Source organism: Salminus brasiliensis, chromosome 14 (genome assembly GCF_030463535.1).
Source record: "Salminus brasiliensis chromosome 14, fSalBra1.hap2, whole genome shotgun sequence".
Taxonomy (NCBI): Eukaryota; Metazoa; Chordata; class Actinopteri; order Characiformes; family Bryconidae; genus Salminus; species Salminus brasiliensis.
In genome coordinates, this window is record NC_132891.1 from 16,426,737 (window position 1) to 16,448,067 (window position 21,331).

General features: G+C 43.0%; 1 protein-coding gene across 3 annotated transcripts in view; it reads left to right on the plus strand.

Moving 5' to 3' along the window:
- The window catches only part of snphb (syntaphilin b), a 28,586-nt gene extending 8,304 nt beyond the window's left edge, over positions 1–20,282 (plus strand). The window contains exons 2-6 of one of the 3 annotated variants that reach the window (XM_072656353.1): positions 7,074–7,229; positions 8,113–8,187; positions 14,706–14,813; positions 14,917–15,066; positions 15,281–20,282. In XM_072656353.1, the coding sequence (XP_072512454.1) occupies positions 7,168–7,229; positions 8,113–8,187; positions 14,706–14,813; positions 14,917–15,066; positions 15,281–16,937 (2,052 nt within the window). In that variant the 5' untranslated portion in view covers positions 7,074–7,167 and the 3' untranslated portion in view covers positions 16,938–20,282. Of the gene's footprint in view, positions 1–7,073; positions 7,230–8,112; positions 8,188–13,396; positions 13,514–14,705; positions 14,814–14,916; positions 15,067–15,280 lie in introns of all 3 variants that reach the window. The other 2 variants (XM_072656352.1, XM_072656354.1) reach the window with 2 other exon arrangements.
- Positions 20,283–21,331: the final 1,049 nt, after the last annotated feature.

Genomic DNA, 21,331 nt, shown 5'->3' on the forward strand with positions numbered 1-21,331 from the left:
ATACTCGACACTACACCTCGCCCAAGTATTCTTGGAAGAGGTGGGTCTGCATTCTGGGTTTGAAGACAGCGAGCGACTCTGTCATTCGGACACCCAGGGGAAGTTTGTCCCACCACTTCGGTGCCAGGACAGAGAAAAGCCTGGATGCTTGTCTTATGTGGATTTTAAGGGATGGCGGGTCAAGGACCATTGCCATCAAGTAAGTAAATGCATTGCGTACAGTGAAAAAAACGATATATTTACCATTACGAGCACTGTAAAACTCAGAAAACATACCCGATTACTGGTCGTTTTGGATATCAAATAAAATGGCCACATTTGTTTTGTAGACACTGACTCCTGGTTCTCATCACCATTATCACAGAGAGATCCATCTAATATGCACCATTTCACACCACCAGGAATGACTTTGTTTGTATCTGACCCCTTAGGAAGAAATGTAGAACAATCGGTTGAATTCTCCTTCAACTTTAGTGTTGGGTAAGCGGCATGTTTGGTGCAGGTTGCAATTCGAAACATTAAGAAAGTAGCTTCCTGGTCTCCGTCCTGCCTCTGTTGATCATTATCATCAACTACAATTCCCATAATCCCATTGTGCCTGCAGCGTTTAGGCTGACATGTGGATTGTTCCCAAAAGTGTATTCAGCTCAAAGGTTCTGCTGTAAACACTGGGCAAGTGAGAAGGATAGTCTATGAGACACAGAGGAGGAAGCTGTCTGATCAGCCTTCTCCCTGGAGTTTGAGTGTACATAATCCATCTGTGGCAGGTACTCTGTGATTTCACTGGAGGACACAGGCAACATTACTGTGGCTTTGTGACTCCCTGTATGTGAGAGACAGAGACAGAGACACAGAAAGAGAGAGAGAGAGAGATAGAGAGAGAGAGACTCTCTGTATGGTATTGAGTCGTGAGGGAGGTGTTACTTCAGTTGGAGTGGGCATTACTTACTACAGTTGGATCACACTAATAAAGATACTAAGACAATTAAAATCCTCTAATTCTCATGTACATATGGAGTACAGATGTACAATATATGGGCAAAAGTATTGGGACACCTGCTCATTCATTTTCACTTGCATTCAGTGACAAGAGCGTTAGTGAGTTAGTTAGGATGTTAAACGATCACCTCCACCTTATCCCAACACCCTAACTCATCCCAAATGTTTTGGGATAATGGATCACCAGCATTTCAGAAAATACCTTTCCACTGCTCCACAGCTTAATGCTGGGGGGCTTTATACCCCTAAACATATATAAAAAGTACAGCAATTTCCACCCTATTTTATCAGACGTCAACGATATGATATTATTAAGTCACTCTGTGTGTCCAATACTGGAGCAAAAAAAGACATTTAGCAGCTATAACTTTCTTCTAGTGTATGTGTCAACTGCACAGAATTTCATTTTGTATAAGCAGCAAAAAAGTTGTAGAATCACGTGTTTGAAATAATTTGACATTGTGCAGCCCTACTGTCCACAAACGTTTGTTCAGTACAGGTACAGATCAAAGGTGTACTGCAAAACCAGGTCTAAAGTCTAGTCTATTTCTGGACTTCTGGTGAGTCTTTCTAATGCATCACATTTACGCTACTGCGCTAATATTCAGTCTGTAATTTGAAACTTCTATGCTACCTGCTGTTCTGACATTTCCTTTCCGGTGTTAATAATTCAGGCACATCTACACTGTGCATGCTCACACAGGTCAAACACGTGCAGTACTTTCTCTTAAAAAAAGGTGCTTCGAATGGTTCTTTGAGTAATGCTGTAGAAGAACCATAAAGAACCATGGTTGTAACAGAGATTGAATGCGAAGACTAGGGTTGGGCGGTATTTAAAAACAGTTGAAAACACTCCTATGACCATTCCCTTATTCCCTGGACTCCGTGCTCTTATATAAGCCGTTTTATCCTCTAAGAGAGTTTGATTTGAGCCTCAGTTAGCTGGACCACAGACTGTGCACAGACTTTGGTCTGCTGGCTAACTTATCTACCTATAGCTAGACAGTTCTAGCTGACTACAAGTCCAAACATAGCAGAACCTCTAGTTACTCTTTCTGTTACTCCCAGCTCCAGTCGCTAGACTTCACTCTCAGACACAAGCCCAGCAATTAGCCAGCAGCAGATGCTCGGTGGAGCTGTAGCTGATCTAGTTAAGCTAAGGCCAGCTTGGCGACTGAGCTATAGCTCCAAAACCATGCCATACCATACACTGTGGTATGGCACTAGTTGAAGGTAGAAAAGGTTATTTTTAGATCTTCAAAAAGTTCTTCTCAACCACACGTATCTATTACATGCATCTATTACTTGGTTCTTTATGGAACCAAAAGTGATTCTTCTATGGCAGCACTCAAAGAACCATTTGAGGCACCTTTATTTTTAAGACTGTGTTATATGGGAAATCCTAGTAGTGGGTGGGAATTAGAAATGACTAAGTATTAGAAATGCCTCAGTGTGTGTATATAGCAGGGCATACGTCAAAATTATGTCCAGTTCATGAATGAACCATTCTGTTGAACCCTTGAAACCCAAACTCAGACTCAAAGCTTAATCAGACTTGGCATCACATTAATGGAAAGTACCACATATTATGAGCTACCTCTTTCAATTCACTTCGATAGCTGTCTGAATGTTTGTACCGTGGGCTTCCTGCTACACCCATAGACTAAGAGCTAAGTCAGACTCACTGAAGTGAAAGAACTTAAAACCCATTAATGTGTTACTCTCAAAAGCCACTGCCACTCCTGTCTGTTTGAACAGGGAAAGACTTTAAACCCCAAAACTAAAAGCCACAGTAGCATATCAGAATTCTGTAGTAAAATCTGATAGCACACGTAGTTGTAAGCATTTACCTAACTCACACAGAAAATGTGTTTTTTTCCAGGTGAGTCTCTTTACAACTCCTGTAAACATCTCTGCAGTAAGGGGCAGGGACGATTTCCCCTATGCTGGAGTCCTACTGTTCATACTGGTAACATGAACCGAACATGCTGGCGGCAGATGTTGCGAGGGGGAGGCTTAGCATAGTCATCAGACTTAACATTTTCAGGACTTTAGCTCAGCTAAGGTAAACCCATGCAAGAAAATGCTGCTGTGGTGTAAACGGAGAAGAGGTATAAATAGCCTGACTCATGCTGCCCCTCCCCACCATCAGCTTCGAAGCCGTGTACAACAGGCCTGCATATGCCTGCATCTTTGATGAGGTCTGGTTATGTAAAAGGGCTGCACAGGTCTCGTATTGTCTCTGGGCATTGAGGACACCTTTACCTGAAAAGGCCTGGATCTGAGACAGTTGCTGTCTGGGTCAAAAACAAGACTGGACCAAAAGCAAAATCAGTGCTGCGGCAGACTGTGGTCAGATAACTTGGAGTCAGCGTTCAACTTTGACACACACTTCATAATAATTCTAAAGAGAAGTCATCTTTAAACTCTCAAAACCAGAGCAGTACAGCCAAGAGTCCTCATACTTCATCAGCATGACTTGATCAGATATTCTACTCAGCATTTGCTGTTCTACGGGTGTCCTCTGATCCCCTTTGCACATGCTTGCTTTCTTTTTGTAGTCAACACAGGCACTGTAGAATAGAATAGAATATCCTGCTCAGTGTAGTTGTGGACAGACTGTTCTTGCTGACACCATCTAACAATGTCCTACATTGTAAAATGAAGAAATTGGAACTCATCTCTAAGATCATTTAGTTTAAATGTATGCTTTGTCTTTTGGTTTGTGTGGCCACCATTGCCTTGTTATTCATCTGCTCAGTTAGTAGTTCTGACCAAGTCAGTCCACTTATTCCAGAAGACCTTAGCTGGAATTTAGCCTAGTGTAGCAAAGTGAAGGCCTGAAGGCCATCGCCACATGTAGTTTTGACTTGGCTAGAGAACTGTAGAGTTAGCCTTTGTTTCATTTAGTTTTATAACTAAGTACATTCTCACTGAGAGTAGGTAAACATGGGTATGTCTTGTTCTGTACTCAGGACTTGTTCAGTCCACAGTTTGATTGTTCCAGAGTGGTATTGTGGACAACAGGCCACAGATTACTTTGTGTGTTTGGAGGCTTGTTAAAATAAAAAGCTCCATTCCTTTCTTTTTTCCACACCTTTCACAAGTTCAAACATTTAATGCCACATTATTGATCCCACATTGCCATGGACTTAAAGTGGGGTCAAAACAAAGCTCTTCCACTGCTTGCATTCAGCACCTCTGGAGACCTTTTTTCCTGGTTAGTACTGCAGAGATTAAGGCCAAACCACCAGGTCTGTAGGAATGTGCAGAAGGTCCATATAAACATTCTTTAAATAAGAGATACCACATGAATGTAGCTGAGCATGACAAGAAAACTCTGGATGATTTTCTTGGTGATGATCATAACTCAAAAATCAAAAAACAACTGTTATTAATCAAACAGTACCAACTAACTAATACTGAGTAGGTCCTCCTTGTGTGACCACAACAGATCTGACCATTTAAGGCATAGGCTCCACAGGACCTCTGAAGGCATCCTGTGGTATCTTGCACCAAGAAAATTTCAGCAGATCCTTCAAGTACTGTGAGTTGTGAGGCAGGGCCTCCATGTCCATGACCCTGTCGCCGGGTTCACCAGTCCGCCTTTCTTGGACCATTTTTGGAAGGTTCTGACCACTGCATACCAGAATAACCCCACAGGACCTGCCTGATGTTTTGGAGATTTTTGCCTGCTTTTTACTCATCACCTTCAAGCACTGGAATCTGGAACCCGTGAACATCACAAAAATGTGTAGTTCCCTCTTTTGAGATGCTTTCCCAGGCCTGCAGTCCCCGTGTTTTTTGCACCACTTGAGCTTGAAAATGTGCATTCATTTTTGTAATGAGGGGTTTCCGCTCTGCAGCCCTTCTAGAATATCCTGCTCAGTGTAGTTGTGGACAGACTGTTCTTGCTGACACCATCTAACAATGCCCTACATTGACAATCACAGGTGCACGGGGGAGGGTTTCTCTGCTGTTTTTCCTCACATATTGCACTAATGCACTAAGTGCTTTCAAACATAGCTTCCAGTCTTCTCAATGATGTAGATGTAAATGCAGGGGTTACTTTAGCCTATTGAAATACTGGTCAGTTAAGCAGCCTTTGTGACTGCAGCAGAGCCGCTTGATGTCTTCAAACGCAGACTAAAGACCAACCTCTTCCAAGAGTACTTGCAAAATGTAGTGTATGTTGATTGTTGACTTTTGTATTTAGTAGTATCTAAGCTTAGAAGTTTCTTTTGGATCCTACCCTATACAAACTAGCTAAGGGTATTTTCTGAGTAAACAGTGAAGCACTTTTATAAATGGTCTGATTGTTATCCAAGTCACAATAATAGGCAAAAATAATTTAACTAATAAGACGAGCTCATGTCTCTATCAGGCACATTGAGTAAACATATACACTGCAGGCTAGAAAAAGTAAGTGAACCTCTGTGTTAATAACTTCTCCTAAAAGTAATTGGCAAAAAGTGTTTAAATGTTTAGAATTGGATGTGTGGGTTTCACTAAATGTGAGTTTGTCCACTAAATAAAGGCACAAAAAGCCTTGTTACTGACAGATACTGTTCTTAGGAAACACTGGTTAGTTTGAACCCCTCTTAGATAAAAACAACTTTTAGAAGACCTCAGAAGATGTGTTATTATAACACATAAAGCTAGGAAAGCAGTGCTGGGCAATATGACCTCAAATCAATATCACGATTTAATGAGTATTTTACCTCGATTACGATTAACGAACAGTTATATAACGAATTGCTCACTTGGCTCGCTGTTTGAGGACAGTCAGGTTATTTAATTCAAGGGTTCACATACTTTTTCTAACCTGCACTGTGGATTTGTACTCTATGTGATCAATACAGACATATACCAATCAAAAGTTTGTTATTCGTTTAGTTAGGACTTAGATACTAATCAGACCACATTTTATTATGCAGAGATCCAGGTCATTCCAAATGGATCCTCATATTTCTTGCAACTGTATGCACTGGACAGAAATGAGTGAATGAGGGGTAAGGCTTTGTGTTACAAAGACCTTCTAGTGGTCCTCAGGGCACACTTGGAAAATTAAAAATAAAAGGAAATCGAAGCCAACACTAATTTTAAGATCCCTGGTATTTAAGAGCCCCCAGTATTACCTTTATTCCCCAGATCAGACTTTAGATGTTCATGCTGTGGTTGAAATGATTAATTATATGTACGAAAGGGAATGATTATGTTGGCGTCGGGCGAATAAAACGCTGGAGAGGTCACATGCACTGCTGAATATTCTAATCCTGATCAAATCTTATGAAGAGGAGAATCCAGGTGCTGTGTGTTTTGATGATTTCCAAATAATGTGAGCAGAGCAGAGGAAAGGTCATGTTAGACTGAAAGACAGAGCTGCTTATTTGGAGCTATAAGGGTAAGCAGATGCTTGAGTCACTGTGTGTGTATGTGTTTGTGTATGTGTGTCTGTGAGAGAGAGAGAGAAGCACAGAATGCTGAGGATAGAGAGAGAAACAGCTGAGCTGGGCTAACTCCTAACAATTAATTATTCAGGCCATTAATCCCTCTTCCCCTGAGGCTCACTAGCAGGACGTTCCCTTGTTCTTCATATTCTTGCTCCAAAGCAAATATTCCACATGTATCACAAGGCATCATGATCCGCCTGCATGTGTGTATTGTCTCTACAGATAAGGTTAATGTGTGTACAAGCAGTGTGAGTATTTTTGCTTATTGGTCTGGGCTGCTGTATATTATATTGATTATATAGTGATCATTATGATCTGCTTTGCAGTGTATTAAAACACAATGGAACCAGCGAGGGCTTATTTTGCATGCTGCACTCTTGCTACAATATTAGTATTGAGAAAGCCTACATGCATATGCCCATCCCTTTGCCGGGAACTTGGAGCTAGTGCATTCTCAGCTCGGTGATCAATTCTGCATCAGCAGCATGTTGGAGTCCTTCAAACCATGCAATCTGATTAGGTCTAATCATGTCGGAGTTCAAACTAACACTAAAGCTCAGACGTTCGCTGGAACTCAGGAACAGTAACTCGTATTTTCTGCTGTCGTATCGCTTTTTTCAGACTGGCTGCAGCTGAAGTGTTTGATCTGTGCTGAGAGGGCTCCTGGGAGAGGAACGAAGGGAGGAGAGGAGCAAGAGATCCAGCTGCAGAGAACATGAGCCAGCTGGCCTCCATGTCTTCACCTGTCAATAAAAAATCTGCCTCTGGATCTCGCAGGTATGGCTCACACCTTGCTCTAAACAGTTTTAACTTTCTTCTGTCACCTTTCTTTCATATTGCTTCTGGCTGTCCTCTTATCCTTCCTCTCTTTTATCTCTAATCCTTTTCATTTTGATGGCAAGAAATGGGACGTGTCTTATCGTGCTTTAATATGTTGTTCTCTGGTTTGTAGATTTGGTCTTGGGAGTTCCTTCTGATGGATTTTCCTTGAATCTTAACTGCCAGATGTCTAAATATTTATTTAACTGCTTTTAAACTTCATTTTCCTTCATCTTCATCAGTCTTTAAGCGCCACAAGTGCTTCGCTAATGCTAACGGCCCTCTCTTCTTTTCTCAGTTTTTTTTTTCTGTGCAGTCATGGCTATGCAAGCTCTTTAACTCTTTAGCATTTTTCTCTTTCCACCTGAAGATTGATTTCACACTGCGCAGTTGAGGAGCTTTTAAACCCAAGAAAGCATCGAGACTCAGCACTAATGCTAGCAATCTCCTTTTGCATGAGATGCATTAGTTTAATTGCAATTAGATTAAAAGACTTTGTTCTTAAGGCTGGTAAACTATATGGCAGATCTATTTTGATTTTTTTTTTTTTTTTTTTTTGGAGTTGCCATGCAGCTAATGTTTATTGACTGTTGTATTGGACTTTTGTTAAATGATTTATCTGTTAATAAGATATATTATGTAGCAAAAACACTGGTAGCTGTGAAAGTGCCTGTGGGATGTATTAGACTGTCACAAACTAGCATGATTTGTTGTAAAAAAACAAACAAAAAAAAAACAGAAAAAAAAAGAAATCAGCTACTCAGCTATCATTAGTGGTGCTAACATCTTTGTTTACAGTAGAGCCCAGCTCTGTGCCTCTCTGTCTTGTCTCTCTCCTCAGATTCAACCCCCTGAAGGCCTTGCAGCCTAAATGGCGCTTGCAGCAAATGCTGTCCTCCCCCTCTGCGGCCCCTCCGTGAGCCTCAGATTCAGTACCCTATGTAGGGCATGGTTATAGTAGAGGACACAGCTGCTAATCGTAGATTAGTCTGTGCATTGCTCCCTAAACCGGGTCCAGTCCACAACCATCTCTTAACCACTTCGCCTAAGCCACGGATGGGCAACTCCCTGGGTTGACTGCTCAATGGATTAATTTTTGATCACTGTTTGACTTTAAGATCCCTTAAAGATTTTTTTGCTGTGAACCACTAAAAGCTGTTCCCTGGAAGAACAAGACGCCTGACCAACTGGCTAACTGTAGCCAGTCATTTATCAGTTTACCACCACTATTGCAATACTAATTTCTATGTTTTCAGCAAGCTCATGTCTGAAGACAGTCTTATCTCCACTTTACCAGTAAATTTTCCATCTTTTATAACAATTTTATCATTGTTTTAGATATATGAAGATATAATGCAAGCAGTAAAACAGCCTAGCAGTCCTTGTACATCACAGTAAATCTGACAGTGAGGCTCGATGAGACTAGATTTTTAGAAGAGGTGCTCCTCCTAGTAATATTCAGAACAGCTTTTAAAACATTGAAACTCTATTTGCTTTCACTATTATCAGAGTTGCCCATCCCAGCTTCTAGAGTATGGAAATATGCCATTATATCATAGAAATATGTCATTATTTGATGCCTTCCTAGACATGTCATCTCTGTGGTGAGTCCCAGGGAAGGGCTAGGGACTGGTTAAGGATTGGACCTAAAGATGGCTTCCACTCACGTAGTGGAAACGGCACTATCAGTGGCCATCTTATCTGTAGCTGTGGCTTCTTAACATAGAATCTGTAAGACAGATGTATAGCAAAACCCATAAGAAGACCTCAAATGCTACCTTGATGTACTTTAGTCAAAGTATTAAACACAATGACATACAAACACCAATGTTAAGGATGTCATGCAACCAAAACTCCAAAAAATGAGGTTCTTGGCATGATATCTCAGGAGAACTATTTTAGTGTCCTAAAGGGCCTTCCATCCACTGGATGGTTACTATTGTGGTTTTGCCATTTTTGAACTGTTCATTTTGTTGATTGTATAAGATAATTTGGACAAGCAGATATGTTGGTGTTTGTAAGATTCTTCACACTCTAGATTCTGAGTTCTTCTGTTTACCCCTACTTTGCACAGCTTAGTAGAGCATCGCTTTCACCATGCGGCATCATTAGTTCTGGGCTTGAGCCAGTCCATCTTGTATAACACAATACGATGGACGTACCTGTCCCTGGCTGTCTCTCTTTTTCTCTGCTATCAGTAAAGATACCAGATCTCTATCATGTTTGCTTTCCATTCCTCTGCTTTACCATCTCCTTTTGCTTTTAGACATTTTTCATAAGCACACCCTTGCGTGGCAGACATGGTACAGCCCACCCCTTGTAAGGTGCTATTGAAAGCAAATGGCATGTTGTTTGCTATAATGTAAAAACATGGATTGTTGGGTTGGGAGGTGGAGATGGATGGAGGTATCCTGTGGTTCTCTGGGCGTCTTAAGAATTCAGAAATGCTTTGACTCTGTCGTTGAACCCACTGTTGAACCCACTGAGACCTGCTGGTTCTTAGTGATATGATTTACGCTCTTGGACACCTTGCAAATCCAAATCTATCTGTAGGTTAGACAATTTACCCCTACGCAAATGTAGTTCATCATCCAAGTGTTCTCCAACATTGCTCATGGAAAGCAACCTTTCCACAGTCTTTGGATCCAACCCTAAGGCACCCCACATGATCCATCTAAGTCCTTGATTATCTGAATGGGTTGGAGTCAAACCTTCAGGAAGTTAGCTCGCCAGTATGAGTGTTGGAGACCACTAACTCAAGATATGTTTGCTGTGTGATGTTTGCTTCTTTAATTTTGCACTGAAGCTTCAAGGATATGTGACTGTACACCAGTTAGCATCATGCAAATTGCATGCCTAAATCATCACACACTTGCCTCAAACTGCATCAGGCTGTTAAATCCTCTCAAATAGAGCTTCTTATGTAGTTTCTGACACATTATGTTATCTAAGAGAATGAACAAAGCATATGGCGTAGATAAAAACAGCAGCAGCAGCACCCCGAAGCCTGAATTTTGTCTCCTGTAAGGGGAAAGTAGTGCAAAGTATTTTGCCAAGATAGCCCATACCCATAAACAAGTACGTAAACAATGTAAAATTCCCCAAATTACCATATTCTTGACAACCCATGTAGTTCATTGTTCGTCGCTCTCCAATGAAAAACATGTATCTCCAAAATGGTGGCTTTACAGGCAAAGGCAAAAAATGTTCTGAACTTTGAATGTCAGTCAACGGAAAATAAGAGTTTATTCCAAGTAATTTAGAGCTTTTCTATTGGTCCATTGGTTTAAAACACAGAGAAAACTCGAAATGGGCAAAAATGGAGAGACATGGTTTTCATTGGACAACAGTGGTATATGGAATTTAAGCTGTAAAAGCCTATTTCGATTTGATTGTTTTTGAAATGTCGCAAAAAAATCATGCTGAAGTTAGGGAGCGTTTTGGTCCAAACTACTTTTTGAACAGGGTACAGAACAAGACAGCCAGTCAGAAAGGAGCTTTTTTAGATAGGTTTTAAAAAGGCACAGTAACCACAAGCCTATTGGATTTAAAAGATGAGGACAGGTCTTAAGTAATGTGACTGTGGATGTTGTGTGCACTGTGGGAGAAAAGTTGCTCCCAGCTGGATTCAATTCAGCAACACCTGGCAGTGGAGGTCCAACACCTTACCACTGGAATGGGTGGAATTGCACCCCTTAGAATAATTCAATGAAAAAAAGGCGGCCAAGATGGCGTTGCTCAGATTAAGTACAGTTAGCACTAAAACACCTCTCTCTCTTTCTGGAGAGGGAGCTGGTCAATGGTCTTAAATGCTGTCACAACCAGGTATGTGATTACCCCTAGGGGTTCTGGGAATTGGAGTTCCTCTGGGTAACAGTGCCTCACCGCCGTCTCCCTCTGCTGGTAGGCGGCAGCACAGAATGATGCCTTAAAGAGGGGCTGGGAAATGGTCATGTTAAAATGAATTATGACTGTTTTAATGCATAAAGCCACACATTTAAGTGCCCTTTTCTAAGGCACTAGAGAGCATATCTGCCTGCTAATAGTGTAACCCCGAAATGCATTATGGGTTCATCGGTATTCCGTGGTCAGTGCTGTTAAATCTCAAATTCTATGAATTGTATGATCATGTTGTGTGTACAAGATTTCTGCCTTGGAAGCTTAGTGTAGTAGCTAAGTAAGCTAAAGTTAGCCTTATATCCATGCGTTGGTTGGGATTAGCCACACTAGAAAACAGAGACCCACGCAAGACAGCAGAAACGTGTTAATCTGGGCTTGTTAAGCTTCCTTCTCTACTTTAATGCTATTACTAATGCTCTTGATAATAACTTATTAATATAAGTCGAACTGTGTTTCTGGTTCACGTTAGGACTATATCATCATCATCATTACAGCCTAAACTTGTAATATATGCATAATAACATGCTTTAATGGGAGGAAGATTTCATGCAAGTGATAGGATGCTATGCTTAGCACAGGTTTCCTTGATTACAGCTAGTTTCCTTTTACTGTTAGCACTGTTGCAGTCCTTTGGTCCAAATGTAAACACATCCTGCACCCATTAAAATGTCCGTAGGCTTCAGTGGATTTTTTAGTTTCTAAACTGTTCAGTCCAACCACAGTTGGTAATATCCAAGTACGAGGTTGGAGGCAGCAGTGACAGCATATTTGGATCAAGCTTGTCCATAAATGACAGTTGATCCAAAGAACAGTCCCGGGCATCTTCTCACTTGTTTCTGCAGCTTCCAGTTTTAGTGCTTTCAATTATACCAAAGATGGATGTATGTATGCTACCAAATGCTACCAAAGATTATACCAAAGATTATAAACGTATGCAAGTTTGTTGCTTTTACTTTTGCTGCACTGCTCACTATAACAATATCTTAAAAATGGCACTACTGTAAAATCAAAGACAGTTCTTCTGCCTCCATCCAGCTCTTACCTGAGGATGTCCTTCCTCACTGAGAGATGGATTAAAGAAAATAAATCCCTTAATCTTTCCCTCAATCCACTTATTGCCAGATTTGCCTGGTGCTTGTCTTTTGCTTGCTTGTCTTTTGAAGAGATCACGTACAGCTTGTTCTGCTTGAGTTCTACATAATATTCACTTTGCTTTTAGAAAATACTAAGACAATATGCACACTATTAAGGAGAAATGGACTACCTAGGCACAGATTGAGGCTAGCTTTAGACTAACTTTAAAACGGAGAGAGTGGTTATAACTCATTTAGGCCAAGATCAATATCTATCTGATCTCTATTTGCTCAATATGTACCATATCATCACTGTCACACAAAAACCTTGTATCTCCAAAATGGCAGCTTAACTGCAAAAGTAAAATATTTGGGAGCATGTCTATTGATCTATTCATCATAAACTTTTGACACAATGTAAAGAGCAGAAAGTACAGAAAGGAATTCTGCCAATAAATGTTTATGTGAAACATAAACATTAGAGAGGTATAAAGCCCCCCAGCATTAAGCTGTGGAGCAGTGAGACTGGAATAATGAGTTGGGGAATAGGGGATGAGGTAAGAGGGTGGTGATCATCCAACATCCTGATCTCACTAATGCTAATTGTAGCTGAATGCAATCAGATCCTCACAGCAATGCTCCAAAATCTAGTAGAAAGGCTTCTCTAGACAGTTACAGGATAAACTCTTTTTTAATAACCTTGATTTTAGAAGAAACAATGAATGTGCAAGTGGCCCAATACTTTTGTCGATTGGGTTGATTCGGTTGGGTGTGCAGCGGGTCAGTGACATGTTTACAGAACCTACCTGTTTCTAAATTAATAGTGTCCTACTGGATGAGCATCTTGCATCTCGTTCCCCACTGTAGACTGTAACTTACTAGGGTAAAACTGCTTGCAGGTTTCACCCACTTTCTTTAATGTAGATTTTCAGAGACAGTGCCCTTTGTCCTCTCTAATACCTAATTTGCTAAGTGAGTGCAGGGTCCTCCCTTAGATCTATTTTGTAGCGGATGTCCTTAAGATTTTGTCTGTGAAGGTCTATCCTTATTTCTACCATGACAAAGCAAAAAACTAAGTGTTGCACCGCTGAGCAGGTGTATGCAGGTACGTGCTATTCCCTGTTTAATGGTACATTCTTGTGTGTGGGTCAGTTTTGACTATTGCAGGTTTATAGAGCTAGACTACACCCCCATGGAGTCAGGGATTATGGTCTCTATGAGGCAGAGCCGAGGATTTCTGACGCCCAAGTCTCCGGAGCGTCACTGTCGGTCAGCGCATCATCCCTCGCTCCCCCCTGTCTCTCTCCTTGTCTGTGGCATCCCCTTGGCATGGATTCAGGCTCCTCACTCATGTAGCATTTTTTTCTGTTTTTAATTTGGAAGAATTAATCATTATTAAGAAGTAATTGATGGTAATGTACTCTCTGTCCTAAACCCTGTAGATGGTTACACTGACCATCTATTAACTTGGAGAGTGGAGGTTCACCCCTCTTCTTAGTATACTACACTCAGCTATCAACACAGACTGTTGCTCATGTTGTTTTCATGCACAGTTTGTCAGCCACTTCTCTACTGCAGTCCTTGTTGCTTAGATTTTTGCTTAGATCACTGGCCAGATATTTTTTGAGTGGCAGACCTGGTGGATTAGATCTAGCTGGGGTTTTTGCACCAGAGATATTGACCATAGGTGATAATACAAAAACAAATTGTGCATGGTGACAGTTGAGCTACAGAAATCATCCATCAGAAAGGTGGGCCTACAATGTGTTTCTAATAAAGTGGCATTTCACAAAATCAACATTAAAACTACTGATGCAGTTTGAAACACGGTAGTCTACTCTTTCAGGTCTATTTCTAAAGGTCAATGTAAACAGCAGGGTAGTCTATTCAGTCTATTCAGTCGAGCTTGGCTCAGGTTAGGTCTGACAGTGCTGGACATGGTGTGCAGAATGAATCCAGGCAGTCATTAAATTATCACACCTCTGCCTCCACTGCTGACTGGACTGCTTGCTCAGCTTTTGCCATTTGGCCTTGACTCTTTTTAGTTTGCAAATACAATCTCTGTGTATTCATCATCATCCTGACAGATTCTTTCCTTGCTCTTATACAGCCCATACACACCTGCTTAAGACATTGAGTCTGCTTGAAACATTGAATCTCTATTTATGTTCTTTTATTTAGACATGTTTTTTTTAACATATCTTTGCCTGTGGTGTTCTCTCGTATCATAGCAGATGGCATTCTGTCGAGTTACTGAATCTGTGCTGTGGCATGTTGGTGACGTTGTGCAGTGTGGTGTGGTTGAGCATGTGTTGTTGTCAAGCTCTGTAGAACTGTAGATTTTGGCTGGATTGTTATTATGTATTACAGTGTTCTATATGTTATCCCAGACGTGCAGTTTCGGTAAGCGGGTTATGTGCAAGAGCCGTTAACGTTAATGTTGTTACTCTGTTGTGCGCAGACGGAGCCCGGCACCTGTCAGTAATCGAGACCCTTATGGCAATGCATCCCTCAGCAGTAGCAGCACTTCAGGCTCGTGCAAGGGCAGTGATGGAAGCCCCACCCCCAGGTGGGACGCACTTTCGGTAGAATGGTGCTGGTGCAAAAAACAATCTCAACACCAGAGATGTAATTAGTTGCTGTCTGAATCCTTTCTCTCTTACCTTGATCAGGCGTCACATGAAGTACACCTCCTGCACAGATAACCACGGTATCAAACCCCCTCCCCCCGAACAGTACCTAACCCCTCTGCAGCAGAAGGAGGTGTGCATCAGACATCTGAGGGCGCGGCTCAAAGATACTGTCGAGAGACTACAGGACAGGTAGGTCTATTGAATTAGACAACATTGCCCAGGATGTCAAAGTGGACTACAGTGATATAGTTGCAAAGATGAAATCAGCCTGTAATGAAAGACTCTTGTGGTGTGGTTATACTTTATACTCCTTCTCTAAAATTCCCTTTTTCTACACCTTCTTTCAGTTTTCACTCTTTTTATCATATGCGTTTCTATGCTCTTGTCTTCAAACCCTTCTCAGGGACTCCGAAATCGATGAACTACGGACTCAACTGTCGCGGATGCAGGAGGACTGGATTGAGGAAGAATGTCACCGTGTGGAGGCCCAGCTTGCCCTTAAAGAGGCACGCCGGGAGATCCAGCAGCTCAAGCAGGTGATTGACGTGGTGCGTTCCAGCCTCGGTGAAACAGATACAGGCGTGCAGAAGTGCTTCCAAGACATCAACCTCCAGAACCACAAGCTGGAGACCCTGCTGCAGAACATGGAGCTGGCCCAGGCCGGTGGGGCAAAAGAGTCTGAGACTCCTGGCTCCGGGGGAGGGGTGGTGGGGGCAGGGCTGGAGGTCGGCGAGAGTCTGGTGAGGTCTTGTGAAGGCTCCCCGGCACGCTCGCTGACCCGCAGCTCTACCTACACCAAGCTGAGCGACCAAGCCATGGCAGAACGCAATGGAAGCGGCAGTGGCTCGGATTTACCTTGCCTATCGGGAGAGGGCACTCAGGACAGTGGCTTTGTGTGCTGCGGGGAGGCTCCATTGGGTCCAGCATCCCGGGCCGAGTTGCTGCTGGAGGCTGCCTGCCTGTCAGAGGAGACGGCCTCATTGCTGAGTGCTTGCTCACGGCTGCCACACTCTGCCACGTATGAGGGTCTGTGCTGTGGCGAGCGTCGGGGTGTGCCGCTCCGCTGCGGCCTGGGTAGGGCAGCTGGAGTGGATGGAGGGGCCGGCGTGAGCCTCAGCCACCCTTGTCTGTCGCACCACCACCTGTACCTACATCATTTGCGAGAGCAGGCCATCCAGACAGAATATGATCAGGGTCCGGCCTCTGCACCAGCCCTCGGCCCCAGTGCACCTTTCAACTCTGACTTGGACACCATTGCTGAGCGCACCTTCCGCTCGCAGGCTTGCAGCCCTACTTCCACCTGGCTGTCAGACGAGGGGGACGATTTGGACTCAGTTGCCACGGAATCTGTTGTCACGGCCACGGTTGCCATGGAATCTGTTGTCACAGACTCTGTTGCAACCGAGTCCATCCCAGCAGCAGGTGCTGCCCCACAGTCCAGCGCCTTGTCACCTGTGGATATGGAATCTGTTGTTATAGAGTCAATGGTTATTAAGAATACTGCGGCCAAGCAGTCCGACACCTTGCCCCACGTTACTGGGGGATCTGCTAGAAAAGCATCTGTTACTATGGAGTCAACAGCTGTGGTTCCTCCTACAGTGCGTCCACAGCCAAACAGTCCTTCTTTCGCCTCCTCTACTATGCAACTGGAACCATCAATGGAGGACAAAGAGGAGCCCACCCCACAAACCTCCCAGCCACAGAGCATGGCTTCCCAAGAAGAACAAGCAAGCATCAGTGAGTTCACTGTTATAGAGGTGGATGAGGACAATGAAGGTGAGGAAGGCGCTGAGTCTGAAGCAAACGATTCAGGCTGTGGTGCCCCCGTCAAAAGCTACTGGAGCCGCCACTTCCTGGTGGATCTGCTGGCTGTGGCAGTGCCTGTGGTACCCACAGTGGCATGGTTGTGTCGGGGTCCTCGTCAAGGTGGCCAGCCCATGTACCACATAGGAGCCCTGCTGCGTGGCTGCTGCACCGTTGCCCTCCACTCCCTTCGCCGTGGAGGAGGGCTGCGACATTATCCTGCAGGTGGAGGGGGGCCAGGGGGCATGAATATATGATATCAGCTAATGTAGATCATAGAGGCCCCTGGAGCTTCTCCCAGCACTGTTCACCGATTGGACCTGCACAGAGATCATGGAGCGAGAATAAGCGCTTGAAGCAAATACAGGTCAGAGGTAGAACTGGCGGCGTACCTGTTGCCATGAAATCCTAACCACAGCTCTGGCCCTGCTGTAGTCTTTAAGAAGGGATGAAAGGAGGGGAGGAAGGTTATTGGCAGGAAATCATAGTTGTCCATCTGAAACGGTCGCCCTTACCTTTAAAACCTCACCTGTGACCCCTTTCTCCAAGACAAGCTGACTGGACAGGGAGCTGCTGCGCACATATATCGGACATCTAACACTCACTAAATTCTCCTAGAATCCTCCTTGGTTGCCTGATACTGATTGTACCTTCCGGGACTGAAGAAACAGCAAGGAAATGGACTGAATGCCAGATCTCCGTCTTCCTTTCTTCCTGTCCCTTAGTTTACCCATCTGGCTGATAAGGTTTAAACAAGTATCACGGAAAAGAGGCCGGTTTGTAACACCTTTTGTGTGTGTTAATACATGTGAGTGTGTGTTCGTGTTGTGTTCTCTGTATAGTGTAGCCAAAGCACCTGAATGATTAAAGGCGGATATTATACGGTAGCAGTTGTAAGTATGGTAGTTAGCTCTTTCATAATGCCTGAGTGGCTGCCTGTGGCAAATGGCAGCCACCTTTCCCCTGTAGGAACCAGGCTAGCTGCTACTGTCTGGCTATTTATACGCTTTGCATTTACCACTGGTGTCACCGCTAGAACGTAGTCCATCAGAAATGCATAAAAAACTATTATCTTGATTCTGTTATTCTAAGCCAAAATAATAGTGTATGATAAATAAGACTAAATGACAAGAATGGGAGGGCTTCTGATTGTTGTTGGAGGACAAGCAATCATACAGAGTTTATAGTAATACTAAAGAAAAGGGCGCTTACTGATGTTGATCAGGATTTCAGGACTGTACCAGGTCTACATGAGGTCTCTGTAGGTACATTTCTTGTTGTTTTTGCACTTTGAGGAACTGTCAGTGTGCGTTTTCCCTTTTGCCATAATTGAAATGATTGTGTCTAATGTTCTGTGCGAGGTCTTTACCTTCTCAAAATGTTGCCCATTTTCACCACATCGTGCTGGAAATGTTGTGTTTTGACTAAATCACCTCAGTGTGGAGTGACATTTACTGACATTAATTGCACTAAAATTCACTTTATTGGTGGTTACTTGAAGTTTAGCATTTGTGTGTATGTCTAAAGTCCAGTGCATCTACATGTTAGCAGATCAGAAGTTCACAAAGACCACCATTTCAAAGCGAATACGCATCAGTCATCAGTTCATCAGCCACTTAATTAGAAGTGCCCACCTAGGTCCACCTTGTATGCCTACTTTTAGAAACTCTAGCCCACTTGTTGCCATGCAATTAGCGTTATTGCTCCTGGAAATCTACCACCCTGCAGAGTTGAGCTTCAATCCTAATCCACCACACTGGATCCAGGTAATGAAGGCCTTCAAAGGCATTGAATTTTAGACCCAGGTGTGTTGGATCTGAACCTTCCAGGGTGGTAGATCTCCAAGACCAGGGCTGGGCACCCCTGCCCCAGACCTCCAGCAGTGCTCAGTATATGTGTAAAAACACCAGCAACGTCACTGTTCTGCATCACACCCACTACCAGGGGTGTAACGGTATCACAGTCCAGACATCACAGTGTGGTGCACGCAGTCACACAGAGAATACACAGTACGCACTGTTAATTTAATAAGAGCGCACCCCGCCACTTTCCCCTCCTGAGCTGTGTTCGAAACTGTACCACATTCACTGTCCCCTACAAGCAAAAATCCAGACCACCATATAGAGCACTGTCATAGGGAACAGATTTCGACATAGTAGTGAACGATTCCGGGCGGCTCGTTATGCGTGCTTTATTATTGCTGTGCGACAGCAAATTGCGTCATATACCCATAACCCATAACCCAGTCCACAGTAACACACTTCAGATGGTACATGGTACATGCCAGTCCACAACTTTCAGTCCAGTGACACAAAATATACAAAACTGTAATACTAATTCTGGTTCAAATACTGCTGCTAAGAGAATTTCAAAAGGGAGACAGCAGTAGAGGGTTAAAATAATTACTCAACACCTTGCAAGTTAGAGCAGTTATTAGGGCTAATCAGCATGCTAGCTATCGTGGGCGCCATCATAACGTATAGTGGAGAGTAATAGGTATAATGGCTCAGAAATCTATTAAATATGACTCAAATACACATATTTTATTGAATACTAAAACATGGACACATTAATATATTAAAATAAATATATCTCATCAAAAAGCACTACCTTTAGTAGTTAACAATTACACTCTGGGTGGTTGGTGTGGCGCAACAGATAACACCACTATCTGCCACTGAGCTATAGCATGTGGGAGACTGATCGCTCTGGATAAGAGCGTCAGCTAAATGCCATAAATGTAAATGTCCCACTGCCCTGCACATTTCAGGGTTCCCAGTACTCCCAACCAATTGTTATTAGGGTCTTATTGGTTTTAAGTTCTAAAATATGCAAGGCAGGGGATACACCAGCACTAGGGTTGGGAACAAGGGTTGGGATACAACCACCTGTATCCACGCTCATTGCTTAGTGTACACTGTACAGCGAAATGTGTCCTCCGCATTTAACCCATCTGTGGTAGTGAACACACACACACACTAGTGAACTAGGGGCAGTGAGTACACACACACACCCAGAGCGGTGGGCAGCCAACTCCAGCACCAGGGGAGCAGAGAAGGTAAAGGGCCTTGCTCAAGGGCCCAACAGTGGCAGCTTGCCATAGTAATAGCATGGCAGTGTGGACATTATGTTGGTACAAGTGGATATATTGTATACTCGTACCGTCCAATTGACCTTGTTGGTCTACTTTGTAGATGAATAGTAAGAGACAGTAGCTCATCTGTTGATGCACAGTTTGTGTTAGTTACCATCTTGTCTTTCATAACAGGTCACTTTCTGTTAAGCGAGTTTTGGTAGGCAGGCTATTTTTTAACAGTACAAAAAGCAGTGAAAATGATATAATGGCCACTGAGTGTGTATTTAATTCCCTGTTTTTATTAATTGTGATACATTTGGCAGTTATTGATTTGTAACTTTTTAAAAAATTTTGATTTTAGGTTCCTCAGTCCAGCACTGCCACACCAACAAACACGGCCCCTTCCTGTCCTTGTACTTTGATGGAGTCTGTGGTCTAAGATCAGACTACAGGCTTTCCAGGCAGATATAACATTAACAATAACATTGTTTTTTCTCCATATTCATCATGACTGGGGTACTGAGCTGGAGGTGCTCGCTCTTCTGTTTTGTTTGGCAGGCGCAACTTCATATCGGGTAGTATCCAGAGCAAAAAATATCCGTATCAGAGCACAGTTTATGCAATTTACCACCAGTAGAGGAATTACGGGACAACGGAGCTAAGCTTGCACATAGTGCAAGAGCCGCAACCTTTAACAAAGCCAAGCAAGAATAACATCGCTCAGTGTGGATCCTCAGTGCTATTAGAATCACAAAGTATTTCATTCTATTCAGCTCCAAGCAGTGTGTGATCACCAAGGCTAGTTTTAGGGCATATTTGTAGGTTACCCTGGATCAGTTTATGATGCAGGAGTTCCAAGGACAGCCTGTTATTTTGCCAGCGGCTTTAGCTTTGCCCACCAGAGTTTATTTTATTCTTGGGGATGGTGGCTATCCATGCATTTCTCAGCCCCCTCATCTCCCTGATTAGTCCATACAGGGAGCCTGTCAGAAACCTTGTTCAAGTTCGATTCAATCAGCATCACTCAAAAGCTGGAAACGTCATTGAAAGGGCCTTTAGCATCATGAAAACCAGGTGGCAGAGCATTTTTAAGCTTTGGAAGTGAAGCCAACATTCACCCCTCAATTAATCACTTGCTGGGCCATCTTGCATGACATCTGCTTGACAAATGGAGATTTTAAAGAACCAATTGAGGCATCACTTCAGCATGATGACAATCACGTTTATGAGTTTATATTGATTTATAGAAAGTACAGCTGTGCCTTCAGTCATACTTTAAACTGGTCATTTAAGGTACAAAATAAGACATATAACATTATTTCATTTTTAACAAAGTTTCTCTGATAGACTAATTAAACGATATTCCTGCTCTTCTGCTCTTGTCCCCAAGGGCCTGTTCACACCTGGCATTGACATGTGTTTTGCTCTGGAAGGTTAAACAGTTAAGACATACGGTCATGGTCCTTTTTCAATGCAGTGGAATAATAGATGGGCCGCGCAATCTGGTCACAGCTCTATCAAAAAATATGAAGGATTATTTAAACCACAAGGGGTCTCACTCTATAATACTGCAGT